We start from the raw sequence: 22,865 nt of genomic DNA, 5'->3' as shown, positions 1-22,865 counted from the left end.
TAAAGAGACGGCAAATAATAAAATAGAGAAGGCAAACTATATTACCTTGATCAACAACAATGGCAGCGGCGTAGGGATGGTCGGAGACGGCGGCGGGTTCGTTAGTGTTGGTAGCAGGATGATGGGGTTCGCTCATGACGTTGACGGAGGCCAAGAGAGAGGTGCAGCGGCGAGAGAGAAGGAGAGGTGACGGCGGAGCCGATGGGAAGGAGAGGTGGCTTCGATGATTATGGGGGAGGAAGGTGGAAAGTTTTCTGAGAAAGGAAGAGGAAGAGTTTGATAGCAGAGCGCGCGTATATATGTTTTCCTCATTAAAGAATTGATTTTTCCAAGCCATTTAATCACAGCCATTGATTTTATTTTTTCCACGTGTCACACATCCACGTGTCACACGTAGTCAAATTCTAGCGCGTAACTCCCTACTTTTGTAGTGTTAAATTAAACATCTAAAATTCTTTTTTAAAATTCAATAAGTTCTTAATTAATTATAAAAAAAGTGCTTTCGCTACTTTATTTAATTAATAACCTGAATTTTCTAAATCCAATATCGTTTCCGCTACTTCAACGCGTAAACAATATTTTTATGTTCCTACTTTCATAGTTAAGCTTTAAATTAAAAACAGAGTTTTCAGAATAACAACTTCATTCTAGTTATAGTCAAACAAGAGTGCAATTTATATAAATTGTGTCGGTACGACGATCCTCTTATTTTAGACTCAATTAAAACTACACAGACATAATTAAATAATTCTCCATACATGTCTTTGATATAGTCACTTAATTTTTTTTTTGAAGAAACTAAAATGGATTAAATTACTGAAAGAGTCAATTACAAGAATGCTAAAACGGCCAAAACAGGAACAAAAAAAGGCTACCCTGTAACATAAATATTCCCAAGCACGGTAAAGGGTTCAACCACCATGAATGGTAGGAGAAAACAAAACTTGGGCGGTTCGCTTTCAGCCACCAGTATGATTGAAGCTTAACTTTATCTAACAATTGATTAAAAGAAGCTTCTTTTTGGTGGAATATTTGAGCATTCCTTTCAAGCCAGATCACCCACACACAAGATAGCCAAATAAGATTAAGAGTTGAGCGTTTGCTGTTAGAGAATCCGCTAAAGGTGCCAAATTGATATAAATGATCTGACACATTTTCAGGAAACACTAAGTGGTAACCAAGCCAGTGAGAAATACCATACCAAAGTTTGCCAAAAAAATCACAAGAGATGAATAAGTGTTTTGCACTTCTATCATGCCGGATCCACCCACGCATAAATACGCATTCGGATGTAAAATGTGTCTTTTGATTAAATTGTCCGTTGTTGGTAATATATCACGTAACAAGCGCTAAGCGAAGAGGCTGATTTTCAGAGGCACTTCCTTGTTCCAAATTTCAATCATGTGTGTAATCGCCAAGTTGTTACTAGCGAATGTCAACAAATGATTATAAGCACTTGCGACGTTATAACTGTTGAAGGCATGCAAGTGCCAAATCCACCTGTCAGAATTAGTAGGTTGCAAAACAATATTAGATAAAATATCACAACATTCCCACACTTTTTCTTCCTCCCAAGCCAAGAAACGACGCCGCCATTGCCAAGCTTCACCCTCAACCCCTCACCCAAAAGAATACATTTCAGCCACCGTTGCCGTTTTATTAGTAGCAAGATAAAAAAGGCGGCTAAAACTATTCTTCAAAACTAACCCGTCAATCCAAGGGGCAAAAGTTATGGTGCATAAGTCCTTCCCTTATGCACCATGCATAAGCATATCACAACCGTCAGATCAGGGAGGGACACGTGTTATAATCTTATCACATATTCACCTTCTTCTCTCTTTCCCCTAAAGCCGTTCTCTCAAACCCTTTCACCGTCTTCTCCGCCTTTAATCTCATGGCTTCTTGCGACGACGACGATTTCTCTCTCCTCCACGACGATAACAACCACCACTCTCACCACCACCACCTCCACCAAACCTTCGCACCTCACCACCACCACTTCAGCTCTTCCTCTCTCAACCGACCACCTCCACCACACCCTCCATCCTCCGTCCACCCCATTGCCGAAACAGATCGGAAAATAGTTACACCGTCACCGGCTAACTACTCGCCGTCGCCGGTAAGCGATCAACATCTCTTTCGTTTTTCATTTCTTGCATCAACGCTTTTCATGCTTCTGCATTGTTTACAAATCACCTCAATCTGTTGTATCAATGAAAACTCCATTTTCAGATCTCTGTTTAATTTCCAATGCTGATGTTTTTGCACTGTTTTGATTCGATTCATTTCACAATCATGAGAATGAGATAATGATTTTATTCCGAAATCAATTAGCTTGTGCTGTAGGTGTTTTCATGTTTACAAACTAGTTGCTTTTTTAGCATCATTTCATGGCGCCTTTTTATCTAGGCTCTGTTTGCATAAACAACTTAAATTAAGCACTTAAAGCATAAGTGCTTATTTAGGCTCTGTTTGCACTTAAATTAAACAACTTAAATTAAGTGTTTATTTAAGCACTTAAATTTGTGTGTGCGAAATGAAGGTGATAAAGAAAATAAGTGTATGGTAGATTTTAATTTGAAGGTGTTGAACTTTTTTTTTCTTTGCTTTGGTTAAATGTGTTTATTATAGGGATGTTTTAAATTGTGATCGAGTCTGCTTCGTATACACCACCAAACTCGCTGAACAAGCCGAACGCTACGAAGGTAACATCTCATTTTCGCTTTTGATTCGTATCTTTTTTTTTTTTTGCTTATTTGTTTAATTGCTTTGTTTCTTTTAGAAATGGTTGATGCGATGAAGAATGTTGCAAAACTCAATGTTGAATTAACGGTTGAAGAGAGGAATCTGTTATCAGTTGCTTACAAGAATGTTGTTGGAGCACGTAGGGTTTCTTGGAGGATTCTTTCGTCAATTGAGCAGCGAGAAGAAGCAAAAGGGAGTGATGTGAATGTCAATCGGATCAAGGAGTATCGGAAAAAAGTTGAATCGGAGTTGGCTGATGTTTGTAATGATATTATGACTGTGATTGATGATCATCTTATTCCGAATTCTTCCGGTGAATCTAATGTGTTCTATTACAAAATGTAGGTTTATTTTTTGGCTTTGATTTGATTCTGTTTTGTTTTGTTTTTGCTCGCGATGAAATTTGGATCTTGAATGTTGTTTTACTTCGTGTTTGATTGTGATGTAGGAAAGGCGATTATTATCGTTATCTGGCTGAGTTTAAGAGTGGTGATGAGAGGAAAGAGGCTGCTGATCAGTCCTTGAAAGCGTATCAGGTATTCTACACAATTTTCGGGGTTGTTTCTCTTCAATGTTCTGTTGATTTCATTTCAGATTCACAATTGTTCTTGAAAGCTTAATCATGCTTGGTTTGAGTTACTTTACATTCATATCATTTCTGATTTTAGTATATATGCATTATATGCATTTGTTTCTTCAATAAAGCAGTCTGCGGGACTTGGCTTTTCGGGATCAGTAATGATTTTTTTTACATTTATAATATTCCATCTAATCTTGTTATAGGTCTTAGAGACATAAAAAAATCTTATGGCATGGCCAAAATTGCGTTTCTAGACTTTCTTTTGAAATATTGTTCATTACATAGAGGATACAGTAAGCGTAAGTTGTGTCTAATCATAATACTTTAGGACATTAGGGTATATAGATTCTCCACAATTGCAATGAGTGCCTTAGGAAGCAAGATATGTTTGTTTTCCTTGATGAAAGACAAAATTGACATAAGCTCTATCCAGAAGAATTAACTGAGATTTTAGAGACATATTACACAGTAAGTTTCTTGGTATGACATATCCAAATTCCTGGCTCCATTTTCTTTCTTTCATGTCTCATCTCTTTTATCCCTTAGTTTGGAAACACTGAAAGTATTAATGAAAGAGATGCACATATCTCAAACTACATCTTTGCTTTTAAATGCTAGCGATGTGTGCAGAGTGAAGTATCGACCTCTCAAACAATATATGTGAAATTTGATCTGCAATGTTGGCATGTTTAGGGTTAATTTTCTTTGTTTTTGTATAACCAGCTCACTCAAAACACATGAATATTGCATGCAGGTAAAATGTACATGTAATGACAATCCTTCAAAAATTCTTTAGAAAGGAGATGGTGGTTGGTGAAGCAACTGTAATTCAAGAATTCTTTAGAAATGAAGCTCTCTCAAAACCATCTTTTTACTATGACATCCAAGCTGATGCTGCGGAAGACATAGCTAGCATTTTTGACATAGCTAGCATCTTTTAGGAGCACTTGTTGTGGAGCACTTTGTTATTGGAAATTATAACATTCACATTCTTTGTTGTTACGTATTCATGATTATAGGTTGTTACAAAACCATTAGACAGTTAGTTTGGTTTCGCATAGAACACTAGCAAAACCATTGAACCATACTTATGGTTTCAGTAATTGTTTTTATTTAAAACCATTTATCAATAATAATTTTCACTATTCTTTTATTTTATTTACCATTTGACAATTATTTAATAGGTTATGAGTGTGTACTATTAAGTGGTTACTTAATAATGATTTTAATGTTTATCACATTTTTTTTTATTACAAAACCATACAATTAGACAATTATTTTGGTTTCACATTGAAAACTATCAAAATGTGTACTATTAAGTGGTTACATTGAAAACTAATTTTAATAAAATTGAACATTCTTGGGCCAAAAATTAAATAAAATGAACGGTATACTATGATAGATACTATAAAAAGACACAACCAACTGATTATGTCACTTTTCGTAGGAACTCGAGAGGTTTAACACAAAAACAAACATAAAATAAAGCAAAAGTATGTTTTCTTTTTCTAGAAGATAAATTGTTTAAAACAAATTAGTAATTTCATTTAAAACCATTAGGCAGTTATTTTGGTTTCACATAGAACACTATCAAAACCATTTAACCGTACTTATGGTTTCAGTATTCCATGCCCCTAATTTTAGTAAAATTAAATTAAATTGAACATTATTGGGCCAAAAATTAAATAAGATGAATAGTATAATATGATAGATACTATAAAAAGACACACCTAACTATCAAAACCATTAAACCATACTTATGGTTTCAGTATTCCATACCCCTAAGTTTGTTTCACCATAAACGTTTTACAAATCCAGAAATTCATAAACTTGATACAAACATTAACAAGAAACTTAACACTAATCTAGAAATCCAGAAATTCAATAAAAAACACATTAACGTGCTAGCTTTTGAATCAATTCTTCATCATCTGAACTTCCTTCATCAGAATCTTGTGCAACATGTTGCTGTTTCTTTATTTGATGCTTCTTTTCTTTACCCTTGGACTTTCTTGTTTTCTGCTCCTTCTTTTTACCACCATCAGATGATGAAGCTGTGTCATTCCTTTCCTCCTCATCCATTTGTGTTAGCCCAAAACTGAATGATGGCTATGACTCTAGCTTTTTAGTTTTTTTCACCTGCATGATCAAAGATAACCATTAAATCCAGAAATTCAATAAAAAAAACATTAACACTAATCCAGTCCGTTATCGGAGGTTATATATCATGTTGGACGTGCTAGCTTTTGAATCAATTCTTCATAGTATGAAGTTGCTGCCTTCTCCACGTAGTTTCTTTTGCAATTGCTTGAGTTGCTTTATATTGTTGAACAGATTCCAATTCTCAAATCCATAGTTTTTGCAGCCTTGTCATTCTTCCCATGGTTGCTCATTTTACAACCTAGATTCCACAACAAAATTTGTTGCTGAAATTTGTTAAAAACAGTTCCAAAGCAAATCAACACTCTGAAACCATTTCCACAGCAAAATGGTTTCAGAGTAAAACTTGCTAAAACCATTTACACAGCATATTGGTTTTGAGAGTAAAATGGTTTTCTATATGATTTTTAAACAAAACATACTATAATAAGAAACAAATCAACAGTATGAAACCATTTGCTGAGACAATTAAGATTAAGTCTATTTCACATACATGTAAACCATTTTAAATTCAGAGCAAAATAACACATTTTACAACTTAGATTCTAAACCAAACAAAGAAATTGTTAAAAACAGTTCCAAAGCAAATCAATGCTCTGAAACCATTTCCACAGCAAAATGGTTTCAGAGTAAAACTTGCTAAAACCATTTACACAACATATTGGTTTTGAGAGTAAAATGCTGAAAACCATTTCCTGAAATTAAACTATTTGAGTTGATTTTCCAGAAATTAAACCAATTCGAAATTAAACATTATGAAACCATTTCCAGAAATTACTACAACATAAACAATGATAAAAATGTTGCAATGGAAAGTACATTGAACATGCATTAGAAATTGTGCCTTGAAATCCAAACCTCAATCTCTAACGGTTTGCTGAAAACCACTAATTGGAACTGAAATTGAGAGAAAGTAAAGGAAACAAAAAGAAGAAAACTGAAAACCTACGAATGGTTTTTGCATGAACGATACATACCTTGTTCATCATCGAAATCCATTGGATCAACGGAAAGAGGCTTCGATGGGATTTGAACAACTGCACATAATCACCAGATTAACAATCGCAAGCAAGGAAATGAAATCGAAGTAAAAAGGAACGATAATAGAAATAGATCAATGAGTAACAGGCTTGGGGAACTCGTACTTGGAAATTGGAGAAGAACAAGGCTTGTATTTAGGGTTTACGAACCTTCCAATTGGAGATGAAGATGACGAGTTCAAACGGAGATGATGAATTCGATCTGAGATTGATCATAGATGAAGGATGACGAAGGAGGCAGATTCGATTTGAGATTGATCGGAGACGAAGGACGGCGAAGGAGGCGGATTCGAATGGAGATGATGAATTCGATCTGAGATTGATCGGAGATTCGATCGGAGTTCCGGCAGTGGTGGTGATGATGAGTTTCTGGCGGTGTGTTTCCGGCGATAATGAAAGGTTCCGGCGGTGGTTTCCGACTACGGGGGTGTAGAAAGGTTAAATTGTTTTTGTTGGACTAGGTGCTAATGGGTTGGACTTATGCATGACTTATTAGAATTAAGCTTTCACTTGGGGTGTAGAAAGCAATTATGTTGGGTGTAGAAAGCAATTATGCACGGTGCATAAGGATCTCCTTATGCACCATAACCACACCCAATCCAAGGATCCCACCAAAAAAAAGTTTGGGCACCATCTCCCACCTCCCGCCCAATATTATCATCAAACCAACTCCCACCTCCCACACCAGCCCCATTTTTAACATTTATCAAATTATTCCACCAAACAGAGTTAAACCGCCCCTCCTCGGCGATTTTACCTCCTACCTCTTCGTATCTAGCCAATAAAACTCTATACCACAAACTCCTATTTTCAACCCGCATCCGCCAACACCATTTACCACGTAAAGCTAAATTAAATTCCCGAATCCTTCGCACTCCTTAACCTCCCTCCTCCTTTTTGGAACAAATAGTGTCCCAGTTAATCCAAGAAATTTTCCTAACCTCCTCACAACCCAAAAAAAAACAATTAAATATAGATTCAATGGAAGAAATGATACCTGCGGGAGCTTTGAAGAAGGAAAGAAAGTAGATTGGAAGAGAGGACAAGACAGACTTTAGGAGAACTAAACGGCCACCCAACGAAAGATTTATACTCTTCCAACCCGATAATCTTGACTTAATACGGTCAATCAACGGTTGCCATAATTTTAGTTTTCGAGGATAACCACCTATAGGCAACCCCAGATAAAGGAAGGGGGTTTGCCCAATTTACAATTAAGAACAGAGGCTGCCTCTGCCAACCAAGAATCATGAATATTAACACCAACTAACATACTTTTGTGGAAGTTCACCTTAAGACCAGATGTCACCTCAAAGAGAAGAAGCAGAGCTTTCAGAGCTCTAATATTGGCCCAGCTTCGCTCGCCAATCAACAACGTGTCATCAGCAAATTGTAGATAACTTATGGAGACATGATTATTTGCTCCATCCTTGTAGCCAAAGAACAGGCCAGCCTCTACTAGAGGCTTCATCATGACATTTAGCCCTTCAGCTGCTATTAAAAATAGAAAAGGTGAAAGAGGGCCACCTTGTCTCAACCCCCGTACAAATTTGAATTCATCTGTTGGGCTACCATTAACCAGAACAGAAGTTGAGGCTGTACTGACGCATTCCATAATCCACTTACGCCATAAGGCAGGAAAATTCATTTTTTTTCATGACAGCTTCAAGGTAGGACCAATCAATGAAATCAAAAGCCTTCTCAAAATCAACCTTGAATAAGAGCAAATCATTTTTCAGGCGCTTAGCATCTTCCATAATCTCATTAGCGATGCAAATACCATCAAGAATTTGTCTACCATGAATAAAGGCTGATTGAGTTTCTGAAATAACACTAGACATAACCCTTCACAATCTATTTGAGATAACTTTCGAAAGAATTTTGTAAAGACTTCCAACCATAGAGATTGGTCTGAAATCATTCAGGCGCTGCGGGCACTCGGTTTTAGGAATTAAAGCAATAAAAGTAGTGTTGATGTCTTTTGACAACTTCCCATTCCTATGAAAATTAGAGAAGAAGCGCATAATATCATCACGGAGCTCCTGCCAAAACTCCTTAACAAACCCCATATTAACACCATCTGGTCCAGGACTTTTAAAACTGTCACAATCCCAACCAACTTGTTTAACTTCCTCAACTGAAAAAGGTTTGGTTAGCTTACCGCATTGACCTACATTAAGCATATTAAAATTGAGGTTCTCAATGCAAGGTCTTTCAACAGCCAAGAATTTAAAATGAGATGAGAAGTGATTGAAAACCAGTCCTCGAATACCTTCAACGCCCTCAACAATAGTGCCATTAGCAGATAAAGAAAAAAGAGAGTTTGCTCGCCGCCTAGAGGACATATTGTTATGGAAGAACTTAGTGTTAGCATCTCCCTCTTTCAATCAAAGTAATCTAGATTTCTGCCATTGCATGATGGTCTTGATACGAGATAACGAACGAAATTCTGCTGATAGAGAATAAAGCTCCTCAATTTTCTCCAGTAAAAGATCATCCTCCTCCCGTTTAGCATCTAAAAACGAAATTCGATCTTGAACGTAGCTTAAGCGCCCTTCAAGGTTTTGAGTGTGATTGTGATGCCAAGTGTTCAGGTTCCCCTTAATCAGCTTCATTTTTTCTTTAAGAACATAGCCACCCCAACCTTCAATATGATATGATTGTAAATTATCTCTAACAAATTGTTTGTAACCTGGTAAATCCCCCCAACACTTCAGCATGCGCTTAAGGCGAGGGCCCCAATTTTCTTCATCCATAGACAGTAAAATGGGGCAATGATCTGAAAGGCCGCGATTTAAAGCATGTTGCATCATATTGGGCCACATAGTACACCAGTCTTCTGACAGAAGAAAGCGATCTAAACGGCTCATAGAGACACCATCCTCTCTAAACCAAGTAAATTTTTTGCCACATAGAGGAAGATCAAAGAGAATGTGCAATATAGAGGAAGATCAAAGAGAATGTTACTATCAATGAACTGATTGAAATGAGAAAAATCTTCAACAAAAGTACCAACCACTCTTTTCTTGCATTCAGCGTGAGACCGAATAGCGTTGAAATCACCACAAACACACCAACATGTCTCTCTAAAATTGCCGATAATTCTACCAAGGTGAGTCCAGACATCTTGCCGTCGAAGGGGGTCACACGGTGCATAGACATTTGCAAGAGAAAAATCGGCCCCATTTTTCACCATTTTGCCTTGAATAATAACAACATGAGCAAAGCTCCTAGTAATAATAACATCAACTTCTGTCGAGTCCCAAATAGTTAAAATGCCACCGGAAGCTCCCACAGATGGTCTGTAAGAGAAAGCGTAATTTTGATTACCCCAAAGCGAAGAACAGAGAAAATCATTGATACTTTCCAACTTGGTTTCCTGTACACATAAAATCCATGGACGGTGAAATTTCACAATCTTTTGAATTTCCTTTCTTTTCTCAAAACTCCCAAACCCTCTTATATTATAAGAAATAAATTTCATTTTGACCACCAACAAGTAAAACAACACACAAATTAACAACCAACTGAAGAGGCCATAACATTTGCTTGGCTGCCTTCAACGCCATCATCAACCAACATTGACTTCCTCTCCAATTTATTAGGCCAAGAGAGTACTTGAAACATATTAGAACAATCACCCTTGAATTGTAAATTGATAGCTTTGCCAATATCTACAATATCTTTGCCACCTCCATTAGATTTATCATGCAAAGGAATCCAATTTTCCAATCTTCCCTGGATGATGTTGAAGATGATTTAGCATCCAAACATTCTTTGTTTTTGCTACAATAAGAACAAGAGGGGGCTGCTGATTTTTTGTTGAGTTTCTTGAGCATATGAATTAAATTTTTTCGGTCTTTGAGTGGCATACGAGCAATACGGCGAAGGTTAATAAGAGAAAGATTATGAGGAAGTTTATGTCGCTGATGCATTACCTTTTTCTTCTTTTTATGTGAAAAAACAACTCCAACGTCTCCTACATGATGATCTTTAATCCAATCGAAACTCCAAGGACCCGAAATTGATGTAGATTTTTTAGTGTTGGAACAAGAGGCCGCTTTTGTTGGATGAATTTTGCTTGCTGCACCATAACATACACCATTGTAAGGAGCACGACCTTCTAAATCATTTGGCTGCATGGGATCAAGAGGTGTAGATACCTGCTGCTGTTGTAAATCAAAAGAAGCCGATGCATAACTATTATGCGCAGCTGAAGGAGCAGCAGAGGGGGCTGCTGCTTGCTTATCAACTGAGTGCTCCCGAACCTCCTTGAGATCATGAACAAGGGCATTAACAATGGGTTCTTAATTATGCAATTCATCAAAATGTTCCAAGCATTCAGAAATGAAATCAGAAGTTTCTTCCTCAAAACAAATGTCACGAGCAAAAACCGCTTTTGTTTCCTCCATAAATTTAATTCTATACTGCTTGTCATCAATCAAAATATTCTCCACCTCATTGATAACATCAAAACAATTTGTGCTAACTAAAATACGAGCAAAATTGAACCTCTCCAGATTGGCAGTGCAAGGATCAATTTTTAACAGTCTTCCAATAGATGATGAAATAAATTCAAGGAATTTAAAATGCCAGACATGTAAGGGAACACCATAAATCTGAAGCCAGATACCTCTTTCAGACACAATATCCTCATCTAGGGACCAAGCACACATATTAGAAAAGAAACAGTTAAAAAAATCAGCAGTTTCAAGGTAAACAAACATCATATCTTCTTTGTCGGGACAAAATAAAACCACATTATCTCCTCCTCTAGGTAACACCCGAACATTATCGAAACCAGCATCAATGATTTTGTGTTGCACAATAAGAATATAGTCCCCATTCAGCACTCTTGCAAACGCCCCTTTACTTGCCCAAACAACATCTTCATTATCGGAAAAAAAACTTGAGTGTGACATTTGCACCACCACCGACGTGACTATTCTTTTTATCTTTGACAGAACAAGAATTGTCACCAACAACAACAACACTTAACCGAGCTTTCTCCCTTTCCTCCTCACTACCCTTAGCATTTAATTTAACCTGTTCAAGTGCCTTCTTTCTAGCCAACGACTCCGTATCAAGCATATTTTCTCCCTCATTATTTTTTCCCCTTCAAACAATTTTTTTACCTTCAAACTATTTTTCGGTTTTTTCAATTTTGGCGTTATTTTTTGACTTATTTTTTCCTCCCACTTCTGCCGATTTCTTACCATCCTCCAACTCCTTCAACAACTCCTTCCTAACCTATCCAAACCTGTCAAAGCGTGCAATATTCGCCCACACTTTATTCTGACCAAAAAATACATTATTAAGAGCTTTCTGCAATTTTACCGCATCTTTAACTTTGACAAAACGCACAAAACCATAATTTTGGCCACGGACATTCGTACTTCTAGCCACGTAGACATCCGAAAGAATACCATAAACCTCAAAAGCCTTACGGATATCAACATAATGCATATTATCTGGTAAGTTTGTGACATAGAAGGAAGCCCTAGGAGTATAATTATTACCTTGCGAAGTGGCAGTGGGTGCAATAGAAACAGAAACATGCCTGCTGTAGTGTTGTCTAGAATGTGCCTCATGTTTGCTAATAGAACGCCCACGATAGTTCCTGGAGTGGTGGCGCGGTGAAACAGGTCGAGAGTGATGCTGGTGTACTGAAGCAGGCTGTGAATGATGATAGTGCACTGATGGTTGCCACGACTGGCGATGCCTTGATGATGCCGGACGAGAGTGATGGTTGCGTGAGAAGCCTGGCTGAGAGTGATGGTAACTAGGCCGAGAGTGATGGTAGCTAGGCCGAGAGTGACTGGTACGATCATGATGTCTGTTGTCGTAACGTGGAAACCCTAAATTGTCAAAATCACGTGAATCACAAGAGAGATAGCGTGAGTCCTGAGAATGATCCTGATGGCGTCTTCCTGAAGAGTAGAATCTGTCCTCCCTGTAACCTCCATGCTGAGAAGAAAACCTAGGTCTGTCCTGTTCTCAATCACCCGGTCGGATCGCTTTTTGACGTTTGTAGCTCACCATAGTCCATTCCCCTGAATCCCCTCCCCTTTGTGCCACCCCGGCAGATGTCCCTTCCCTCCCAAAGGCCGGCGAGTGGTGCCGGCGCGGTTGCCTGAGGTTTCTCTCATGGATGCCGCTCCTCTCTCTCACAAACGTTCCTCTCTCTCTCTCCTCATGTTTTACGTGAAATTAAGCAGCACCGGCAAACAAATGAACAGTAAGTACACGCAAGCAAGAAGCGTGAATGGAAACATATTTTTCAGAACTGTATTGTAACACTACAAGAATTTCCCTTATTACTGGTGGAAATAATCCCCCAGTAATGCAAAAAATCCCTCAGTAATACGCATTACTGGCGGATTCGAGTCCCTCAGTAATATGAGCGTCAGAAATGTTACTGGCGGAATTTTCCGTCTGTAGTGTTTGGGGTGATTTGAGGAAACAATACTCAGGGATTTTTCCGCCAGTAATTACTGGCTGAATAATCCGCCAGTAATGTATTACAAGGTTTTTGACAAATAAATACTGGCTGATTTATTCCGACAGTAATGTTACGTCCAAATGTACTGGCCATTTTATCCGCCAGTAATTTCGCTTTAAAAATAATATTAAAAAGAAAATCCGCCAGTAATCAATGTGGTCCGCCAGTAATCAATGTGGTGAAAGACACTACTGGCTAAAATATCTGCCAGTAATTCTCTTTATATTTAAATAAAAAATAGGTCTAATTAATTACAGCACATCCTAATGAAATAAAATTAATTTGACAAATAAATTAAAGAAATCATTTTTTTTTGTTGGATCAACAATTTTCATTAGCATAGGAAGGTATAAGAACTACCAACTCTAGCAAAGTACACAAATACAAAGTTATAACAGCAGCAAGTTCAACAAGCAGCAAAAAACAACAAAATATAACAAGGGAAGCACACACAAACAGTCCTTGTGTGCTCCCTGATTCTGCACAGCTAAGACACAAACTGAACCATTCTAACAGCAGCAAAATAAAGACCAACCAACTAGTCTACAAAAAAAACAAAAAAAAACCACTGCCTAGTTCCCTAAACCACCACATCACAGAGAATTGTCAAAACTAATCATCATAGTATTGAGGCAAATTTGATCCGGATCTCCCACCTGATGATCTATTTCCTCCTCTACCCATATTCTGGGGATTATCTTGTGAAGCATTATCCAGAAAATTACTATAGTTTCGCAAAAATATTTCACCATCTGGTATGTTGAAATCAGCAGCATTGATAGCGGATCTCGTCGAACAAGACGTCTGGCGATCACCTACAGGAATATGAGGTCTATGATGCTCTTCATGATCACCACGCACAGGTTGGGGTTGTAGGCGAGGGCGTTTGTTTAAGTGCGGTATTATGCTCCTAACCATCGACGGCTGCTGTGATGATAGGAAAAGAAAATGATTATTTTGGAAATAAAAGAATTCCAGTGAAATATTGAATTCATATTTATATATACCTGCAAAAATCATATGTTTTTCCTGGAAAGCCTCGGACTAAATGTTCTGATTTTAGGAACAGAATAGTTTTCAGGAAATGAATGGTAGACCAATTAGCATAGAGTTTCTAAATACCAATTATTTGAAAAGAAAACTAATTTATTCATCTACCTAGAACAAGATTTTGAGCAAGGACAATGATATTAAAAGAAATGCATATATCAACTAAGGTTATGCGTGTTCTCTCAATTTTGATAACATATTTCAAATCTAAACAGTAATAAACTCAAAGGCCACCCACACAAAACAAGGACAGTTGCCACAAACAAAACTGCCGAAGCAGAACCCAGAATGACACACCAGAACAGCAGCTGACAGCAGGAAAAAATACCCCAGGCAAACACTCCCTTCCGACACTAACAGAACCGAGCCCAGCAGAAGCCAGCACAGACGGTGCACACCCAAAAAGAGAGTCCAGACAGCCTAAAAGAAGCACCACAGGACCAGCTGACAGCCCCCAGCAACAGGACGCAAGCTGCCAGGCTCACAACAGCAACAAACCAGGAACAGAACCACCAAAAAGGTAGCACAGCAGCAGAAAACCAGAAGGCAAGGCGCGGACACAAAGAGAGCTGCACCTAAACATCTTTATACCAAAACTATCTTGACAGACGAGAGACGGGAAAGCCTTGCCTTTTCAAATTGCTAAGATGTTCATCATAACCTTACCATACAATTGGACAAATTTAAGCGAGCTCACCATTAAAGCTCTCATGCATATCTAACTTATGACCCAATCAAATGCAAAAAGGATATGTCAATTAAATCACTCAACTAAAGGAAGCTATCTTATTGTATACAACTGTTATTTTCAAGGAAGCTATCTTATTATTCTCTACCTTATGTACTGAACGGATAAAGGAAAGAATGAATTAAGCAGAATATAATGTAGCCAGAATCCACCAGAAATCTTAGTACTAAATTGCTAATAAAACAGAACAAAAAAAAGTAATAAAACTTAAAAATAAAATAAAAAATGAATCAGATATAAGATCATACCCCAAAATCATCATATTGCGGTGTTCTCGCGTGATCATATGGTTCAAGTTGTGATGTATCCCCACGAGATCGCCGTTGTTGCTCTAGCATGGTTCTTTGCATTTGCATCAATTCAGCTACTTGGCTCTTCATTTCTTCTTGTGATTCAACAAGTTGTTCTTGTTGTGCCTTCAATATCGCATTCTCAGCCCTCAACTGCTCAACCTCAGTATAAATAGGATCGTCGTGTCTACGAGATGACCGACTTGTGCTACCATATGAGTTAAGGCGAGTATCTATAAATTTGCCAGATGAATCCTTTTGATATAACGAAGAGTTGCTACCAGCACCAACAATACGGCCCTTGTTCTTCCCACCCGTAGTCTCTATATATTTGTTCATTATAATTTCACTAGCAGTGTCGGAATCAACTCGATCAGAAGGGGAAAGACTATCCTGCTGACTTTGAAAAACTTCAATAAATTCTTTCATGGTCTCCTGCACATATATTCAAAATAAAATTGAAGTTATCTTGTCTAAAACAAACCAAACATCTGAACTGCTCTAAACGCAACAGTGAAAAAACCAACAGTCCAACTTGAACTATTGAGTGAAAGCCAACAGTGAAACCATAAAAACACCAACAGTGAAGCCATTAATTGATATATTTAATAAAAATAAAAATATTAATATTAATATTATACGTACATGTATGCTTTCTGATCTTTTATCACGAGGCAATCCATCTTTAAAATGAAAATAATCAAAAGTCTCCAATAAGGTTGGAAGTCGTCCATATTGTGCTTCGTGTCTGAAGCTCGATGTAGTAGCATTTACAGACCCCCCCTGAGTGTGTGTTGGTAACTGCCTTTGCTGAATGTCTATTAAGTTTATTCTGCGCACACTTCTTTTGGTATTCTGGTGTATTCCACTTCTTACACAACTCAGGCCATGTGCCTTCGCCAATCCATTTTGGACGATTTTCATCGTTCGGTCCACGCTTGTTGCGCGCAACCAAAAGCATGCTTGAGAGGCGCGTGCAGCATGCACTGTCAAAAGCTTTACTAATTTCACGATCCTCATCTTTTTTCCAAGTACATTTCTCCTGCAAAAATAATAACAGTAGCCAATTACCAAAAAACACTTACTTAAATAAATGTGATGTTAAATAATAACAGTAGCCAATTACCTAATATCTTTCTTAAATAAATGTGATGTTAAAATATATTTAGTTAAAATAACAGCATGCTTGAAAGGCTTCCATAAAATATATTTAGTTAAATATATTAATTTTTAACTTACTTTGAACATATTCCAAAATTCATCCCTTGGCTTGTTGTTAGCCATATTCTTGCCTTCATTAATGATTTCACCCCATGATAGCCATGGTTTCTGATATCTGGCTTCAATAACTGCTGTGATCGACTCCGTGGCCAACCTGTTAGGCAAAAACCTAAATGAAAAAAAAAAAAACTTAATTGTTGATCAACATTAGAACACATTAGGAACAACCAAAATCTTACAGCATTACCAACACATTAGAATCACATATTAGGACCAAGATTATAAACACTTACGTCCCAGAGACGGCGGTAATGACATATCGGTCATGTCGATCAACTAAAATCTTCACATTAGGATCAAAGATGTCTAGACGTGTATATTCGAATTCCGGAAGATTAGGATCAGCAGGCGGATCTAACTGTGGTTGTCCATCGGGTCGCTGAGTCTGTGGCATCGGAACAAAGGAAGAGTTGTGGATTCTTATTTTTGGTCCTCTCCTATTTGATCGTGGCTGTGGTGGCAGGCGTGGCTATGGTGTTTGTAGTGGCAGGGGTGGCTGTGGTGGCTCTTCTCCCTCCGTCTATATATAGCAAACGAAAGAAGAAAAGAAAATGAATTATAAGAACATATAAGAACAGAGTTGAAAAGAAATATGAGATTAAACCAACAAATATTGCAATTCTGTAAGGATGTTGGTATCACTAGTACAGAAAACATTTATTGATACAAAGATTTTAAGTGGGTAGCCATCCACCAGACTTAAAAAGCTAGGTGGAGGGGAGGTTTTTAACTTTAAAAGATATTAAGTTGTTTAACCCCACTTGAAAACAATTATTATTTCTTTAAAAAAAAAACAATTATACATCAAAAACTCTTGGTGGTAGTATCGCTATTCTGAAATATTTTATGCAGTTTGTAAGATGTATATTATACATGTATATGAACACTACATAATTATAGAAACTACTCAAAATTCATGACGAATACATAATCATTCATAAACAGTCTTGGTGTCATAGACAGGACTTAGAATCCCTATATTAACTTAAAAAGATCATAAATGTTCATGACGTAGATATTCTGGTTTGTTTTAAGGCAGAAATGCTTAACGTCTTAACAGAAAACCGTAGGTATAGTTTGATGGATTTTTTTGGCATTTCAGCTGGTACTCATGGGGGCAATATAATAGCATTGTGATACCTGCTATAGCACGGTATATATATCAACGGTGTATTGGGGCAAGGGAAAAAGTGTAACTTGATTACTCTTCTAATCTTTATTGATGTAGTGAATGCCATCTGTATCTTTATTGATGTAGTGAAATTATCTTTAAATTATTTCAAGTGATTGCAGGGCAATGAGTGGGAAAGTTGCTGGTGGTGGAAGAATTGAGAAGCCCATGTTAAAGACTGGGAATGCTTACCACATGTTTAAGGTGAAGGTGATCTACTAGCCTAAGGTTCGCTAGTGTTGCTATAAATCCACTTGAGGATCCTCATGGAGGAGGTAATCACCAACATATTGGACATACCAGTACTGTCAGACGTGATGCAGTGTCTATGTGTGTGTGATGTTTCGGTCTAGAGCTAAATGTTGCTTAGAAATGACTCTTACCTTGTTGTCTACATGCAGTGTGTGTGAAACAATGATAGTTAATTTTTAGTTTGTATCTAGATTTATGGTATTAATGAATGATTTTGTAATTTTGTATTTGCTTAGTGTTCGATATGAAATTTGGTTCAATGATATTTTGGTTTTTCAATGTATTTGCTATAAATCAATTCTCAATGATATTTTCAATGAAATTTGGTTCAATGATATTTTACATGAGGAAAGAATACACGGATTGAAATTGTTTTCATGGATAACCAGTACAACCAGCACTTTCCAATCAAGAGACAACATTCAAGTGCACTTAAATATTGAGACAAAAGGTATAACAAGTACAACCAGCCTAAACAAACTCTATATATACGTTTAACCCTAACTAACTCAAATTGAACAGAGATTTAGGAATTGGGCTAACAATCCCCCGAATTCTAAAACCATAAAAAAATATTCTAAAACTCTAAAAAAATCCCAATTCAAAACCCTAAAATAAGAAATTGGAGAATGAATGAGAAATTAGAGAATCGGTTGGCTTACCATGGCTTAAGGAGATTGAGAACTGAGAGAAAGAATCAGAGGAGGCGAGCAGAGGAGAAGCGGCAGCGGCGGTCAGCGATTTGTTTGTGAGGCAGAGAACAGAAACACGATTGCTTCAGTACTCACATGCGTGAGTAAAACACACTAGGTCAGCTTATATACTCTTTTTTTTTTGGTTTTTTTAATAAGTGTTATGTCAGTATTTTTTTTAAGGAAGTGTTATGTTAATATTGTCACTAATTATTACAAATATGGTATTAATTTAAATTTATAACAAAATAAAATAAAATAAAATAAAATGCATTATACATCCCAATCGTCTTCATCTTCATCCGCTTCTTCATCTCTATTTGTCGCGACCTCTTCTACCACTTCTTCTACTTGTTGGAAGTCGTCTTCTTCTTCTTCTTCTTCTTCTTCTTCTTCTTCTTCTTCTTCTTCTTCTTCTTCCTCCTCAGGTACCACTTCTTCTAATTCTTCTCCATTAAAAAGGCGACTAAAAGGCTCAACTTCTATCACATCATCTACATTAGACATCTCATCCTCCTGATACGGTTCATCTGTTTGGTTTGTTCCATCACTTTCAATTCGACCCCTTGGCTTTGTTTTTATTGCGACACACCAACCTCGTTTGTCTACTTTTGTGAATGGATAAGGGATATAGTACACCTGTCTGACATTATGTGCCATAGCAAATGGATCAAATGCCTGATATCTCCTATTCATTTTAATGTCTATGGTGTTAGTCTTTGGATTTACCTTTGTAGTACCCCTAAGTGATGGATCAAACCAATCACAATAAAATAACACTACGGTTTTCTCATAATCGAGGTAAGTGTATGAAATTTCTATTATGTTCTGAATCACACCGTAGAAATCATAGTTATCACCATTTTCGCCAACACTTTTCATACACACTCCACTATTTACTGTTTCTTTTCCTTCAGTCCAACTATCTGTATGAAATTTGTATCCGTTGACAAAGTAGGTGTGCCATTGTCTAACACATGATTTTGGGCCATTAGATAACTTTCTTAGATGTTCGATGATAGGAGTGGTTGGTGCCTGATATACTTGATGTCTGAACCATGATGGAAAATGAGAATGTATTTGAGCAACATAATATTGTTGATTGAATGCCCTAATATAAAATATAACATTTATTATAACTAATTGTGATTCAAGTGTAATTTAAACTAATTAAATTAGCATGTATAATTACTTACTGTAAGTATGGCTCAACTTCATTGCAGTTAATAAGCACGTGGACATGTGCTGCATTTAAAACCCTATCACCTGGAAAAAGTGTCGTACACGCACCAGCAGGGCGTCCAAGCAAGCAGAATACCGATAGGGCTAACGGATGACGTCTTTGATCACCATAAGTTTCATTCCTACGGTGTCTTGGTGTCAATGGATGTATGAAATAATGAGAAAGAAAGCGAGATGTTTCCCGTTCTATGTATGATGCAACAATTGATCCTTCAACTCTAGCCCGATTTTTAACCGATCGTTTTGAATCACCCATGAACCTGAGTATAATGAAAATCAATAAGCTTAATTAAAAAAATAAGTGTGCCATAATTTATAATGATATTCAATATATAAAATCATTATATACCTTTCAAATGGGTACATCCATCTATATTGAACCGGTCCACCAAGACTAGCTTCATATGCAAGATGAATTGCAAGATGTTCCATAGAATCAAAAAATCCAGGGGGAAATATTCTCTCCAACTTGCACAATATCATTGGAATCTCATTTTCCATCTTTATAAGATCATCTTCTCTCAACGTTGCTGAACACAGATTCTTAAAATACTGGCTTATTTCAATAAGTGGATTTAATACATGTGGTTCCAAAGCACTAAATGCCGTAGTTATTAAACACTCCATAAAAATATGAGTATCGTGACTTTTCATTCCATGCATCCTTCCATTTTCAACATCAGCACATCTTGCTAAATTTGATGAATAACCATCTGGCATCTTCAATTCTTTAACCCATCGATAAACAGCTTTTGCTTCTTCAATGGGTAAAGTGTAGTTAGCACAAGGTTTCAAAAACTTCCCATTAGACTTCCCCACCAACAACAAATCCTTCCGTCTGCAATACAACTCAATGTCTTTCCTAGCTTTCTCATTGTCTTTAGTCTTGCCTTTCACATTCATGACAGTGTTAAATATATTGTCAAAAAAATTCTTCTCAATATGCATGACATCGAGATTGTGCCTTAATAGATTATCTTTCCAATATGGCAAATCCCAAAAAATACTTCTTTTTGTCCAATTATGTGTTTGCCCGTAACCAGAAGGTTTAGAAGCAACACCACCCACAATCTGCACCTTTGGCTTTTTTTTCACTTTGTTCCAAACTTGTTCTGATGTCAGATTGGGAGGTGGTCCACGATTTTCAGTTTTACCCTTCAGAAATGCATTTTTATTCCTTCTAAATGGATGATCATCAGGAAGCCACCTACGAGTACCACCAAACCATGTTGTCTTCCCTCCATGCTCTAATCTGAACGCGTCAGTATCTTCCATGCATATTGGACATGCAAGTCTACCATGTGTCCCCCATCCTGACAACATCCCATACGCTGGAAAGTCATTAATGGTCCACATCAAAGCTGCCCTCATCACAAAATTTTGTTTCCGGGAAATATCATATGTGTGAACACCATTCCATAGCCTCTTTAAATCATCAATCAAAGGTTGCAAATATATATCAATGCCTACTTTTGGATTATTTGGACCTGGTATTACGGCAGCTAAAAACATGTATGGTTTCGACATGCACATATCAGGTGGAAGATTATATGGAGTGACAATTATAGGCCAACATGAATAAGGTTTACCCGAACCTTGAATGTGTGGTGTAAATCCATCAGAGCATAGACCCAGTCTTACATTGCGTGGCTCTAAGGCAAAACTGGGATGTTTCTGATCAAAATGCTTCCATGCCAGACCATCAGACGGATGTCGTAGCTCACCTGAATTATTTCTTCTTTCGTAGTTTTGAGAATGCCAAGTCATTTTCTCTGCAGTTTGCATTGATGCATACATCCTCTGTAGTCTTGGTATAATAGGTAAGTAAAACAATGCCTTTCTTGGAACGGGTTTTCCCTTGCTTGATCTAGAGTGTTTGCTTCCTTTATACCTTGGTTCCTGACAAAATTTACATTCGACTAGATGTCCATCTTTTACACCAAATTCGTTGTCGTAGAACAACATGCAACCTTTAACACAACAATCAATTCTCTTCACACCAAGTCCTAACTTCGACACTAGCTGCTTCGCTTCGTAAAAACTTTTTGGCAAGCCATCAGGTATGGGTGTTGAATCCAACATCATTTTGGTCGTCAAATCTAAAGCTTGTTCAGGAACATGAAATTGAGACTTTTGGGCTATAAGTCTTGCACACATTGATAACTTTGAATGAGGAGACCCTGGGAACAACGGTTTATTTGTTTCTTTCAAAATATTATAAAATTTTTGGGCCTCTTCATTTGGGGGTTCATCTACCTCGACATCATCCTGCACCTCATCATATTCAGCATCTAATCCAGCATTAACTCCAAGAGCATCCACTATCATATTATCCATCATTTCAAATTGAACATGTTGGGTACCACTTGATGAACCTACTACATGACTCTCTTGGACACCTACATTAACTATCGGAGGTGCCACAAATGACGATTCACCATGACTTGTCCAAATCCAATAGTTAGGTCTGAAACCTTTACTATATAAATGCAACTTAATTTCGTCTTCACTGCGAATGCACCTACAATCACAAACCACACACGGACATCTAATTCCCCCTTCATTTATGACTACAGGCTTAACTTTTACTATACTGAAAAAAAGTTCAACACCTAACTTAAAAAGCTCCTTAACTTGCCCTCTTTTATCATGATGATTTCTATCATACATCCAACTACGATCACCCATACCTGTAATGCATATAACATGGTCAATATAAAATAAAGATCACTAAAACACTTTAATTTCTACTTTTTTTAATTTATTTTTGAAATTGTTTCAATTACTAAAAAAATTTAATTTTTAAAATAAATTCACACACATACAAATTGAAGGAGTCAATAAATTATAAAATAAAATTTTACAAAATTTCATCTTTAGACTCAAGTTACAGTGATAACACTTAAAAAATCACAATAACACTAAAATATATATTAAAAAATAACAATTATTGAACAATTCTTTAAAAAAAATATTATTAAACAAAACAAATTGTACAATTTTAATTTGACTACTAACCTTGTGTCAATTAGAGTCTCACTTTAAGAATTGCTCCCATCAACACCACCAATAAACAGCTAAGATCTATAGAATATCAATAACTATATAAAAA

The 22,865-nt window shown here is 36.9% G+C and overlaps 3 protein-coding genes, 1 long non-coding RNA gene and 1 pseudogene across 7 annotated transcripts; 2 read left to right on the top strand and 3 right to left on the bottom strand.

Moving 5' to 3' along the window:
* Window positions 1–840: 840 nt before the first annotated feature.
* Window positions 841–11,616, bottom strand: LOC146915433 (uncharacterized; annotated as a pseudogene).
* LOC146915434 (14-3-3-like protein C) lies at window positions 2,667–3,365 on the top strand. The gene is made up of 3 exons (XM_085717773.1): window positions 2,667–2,705; window positions 2,783–3,086; window positions 3,194–3,365. The coding sequence occupies exons 2-3, from the start codon at window positions 2,785–2,787 to the stop codon at window positions 3,363–3,365; spliced, it is 474 nt and encodes a 157-aa protein (XP_085573899.1). The 5' UTR covers window positions 2,667–2,705; window positions 2,783–2,784.
* Window positions 11,617–13,406: 1,790 nt separating the features above from the next.
* Window positions 13,407–16,916, bottom strand: LOC146915432 (uncharacterized). Of its 4 annotated transcripts, none has more exons than XM_085717830.1 (6): window positions 16,630–16,916; window positions 16,355–16,505; window positions 15,761–16,157; window positions 15,074–15,550; window positions 14,035–14,080; window positions 13,407–13,954 (listed from the first exon to the last, which is right to left on the bottom strand). In XM_085717830.1, exons 1-5 carry the CDS (start codon window positions 16,661–16,663, stop codon window positions 14,072–14,074), a joined length of 1,068 nt encoding a protein of 355 aa, XP_085573956.1. In that variant the 5' UTR covers window positions 16,664–16,916; the 3' UTR covers window positions 13,407–13,954; window positions 14,035–14,071. The 4 variants fall into 4 exon arrangements, with proteins under 4 accessions (XP_085573956.1, XP_085573954.1, XP_085573955.1 ...); XM_085717831.1 differs by having other exon boundaries at window positions 13,822–13,951; window positions 16,630–16,813; XM_085717828.1 differs by lacking the exon at window positions 14,035–14,080.
* Window positions 16,917–17,201: 285 nt separating this feature from the next.
* On the top strand, window positions 17,202–18,088 carry LOC146915431 (uncharacterized). Its single transcript, XR_015013332.1, has 2 exons — window positions 17,202–17,549; window positions 17,690–18,088. It is a non-coding gene; the product is annotated as an uncharacterized LOC146915431 (long non-coding RNA).
* Window positions 18,089–18,411: 323 nt separating this feature from the next.
* On the bottom strand, window positions 18,412–22,865 carry LOC146915430 (uncharacterized). Its single transcript, XM_085717827.1, has 4 exons — window positions 22,772–22,865; window positions 20,103–22,443; window positions 19,708–20,013; window positions 18,412–19,622 (listed from the first exon to the last, which is right to left on the bottom strand). The coding sequence occupies exons 2-4, from the start codon at window positions 22,439–22,441 to the stop codon at window positions 18,785–18,787; spliced, it is 3,483 nt and encodes a 1,160-aa protein (XP_085573953.1). The 5' UTR covers window positions 22,442–22,443; window positions 22,772–22,865; the 3' UTR covers window positions 18,412–18,784.

Source organism: Medicago sativa, chromosome 6 (genome assembly GCF_051527215.1).
Source record: "Medicago sativa cultivar Bolivia chromosome 6, Bolivia_mono, whole genome shotgun sequence".
NCBI lineage: Eukaryota > Viridiplantae > Streptophyta > Magnoliopsida > Fabales > Fabaceae > Medicago > Medicago sativa.
The sequence above is the reverse complement of the archived record's forward strand: the minus strand, read 5'-3'. Positions and strand labels throughout refer to the sequence as shown.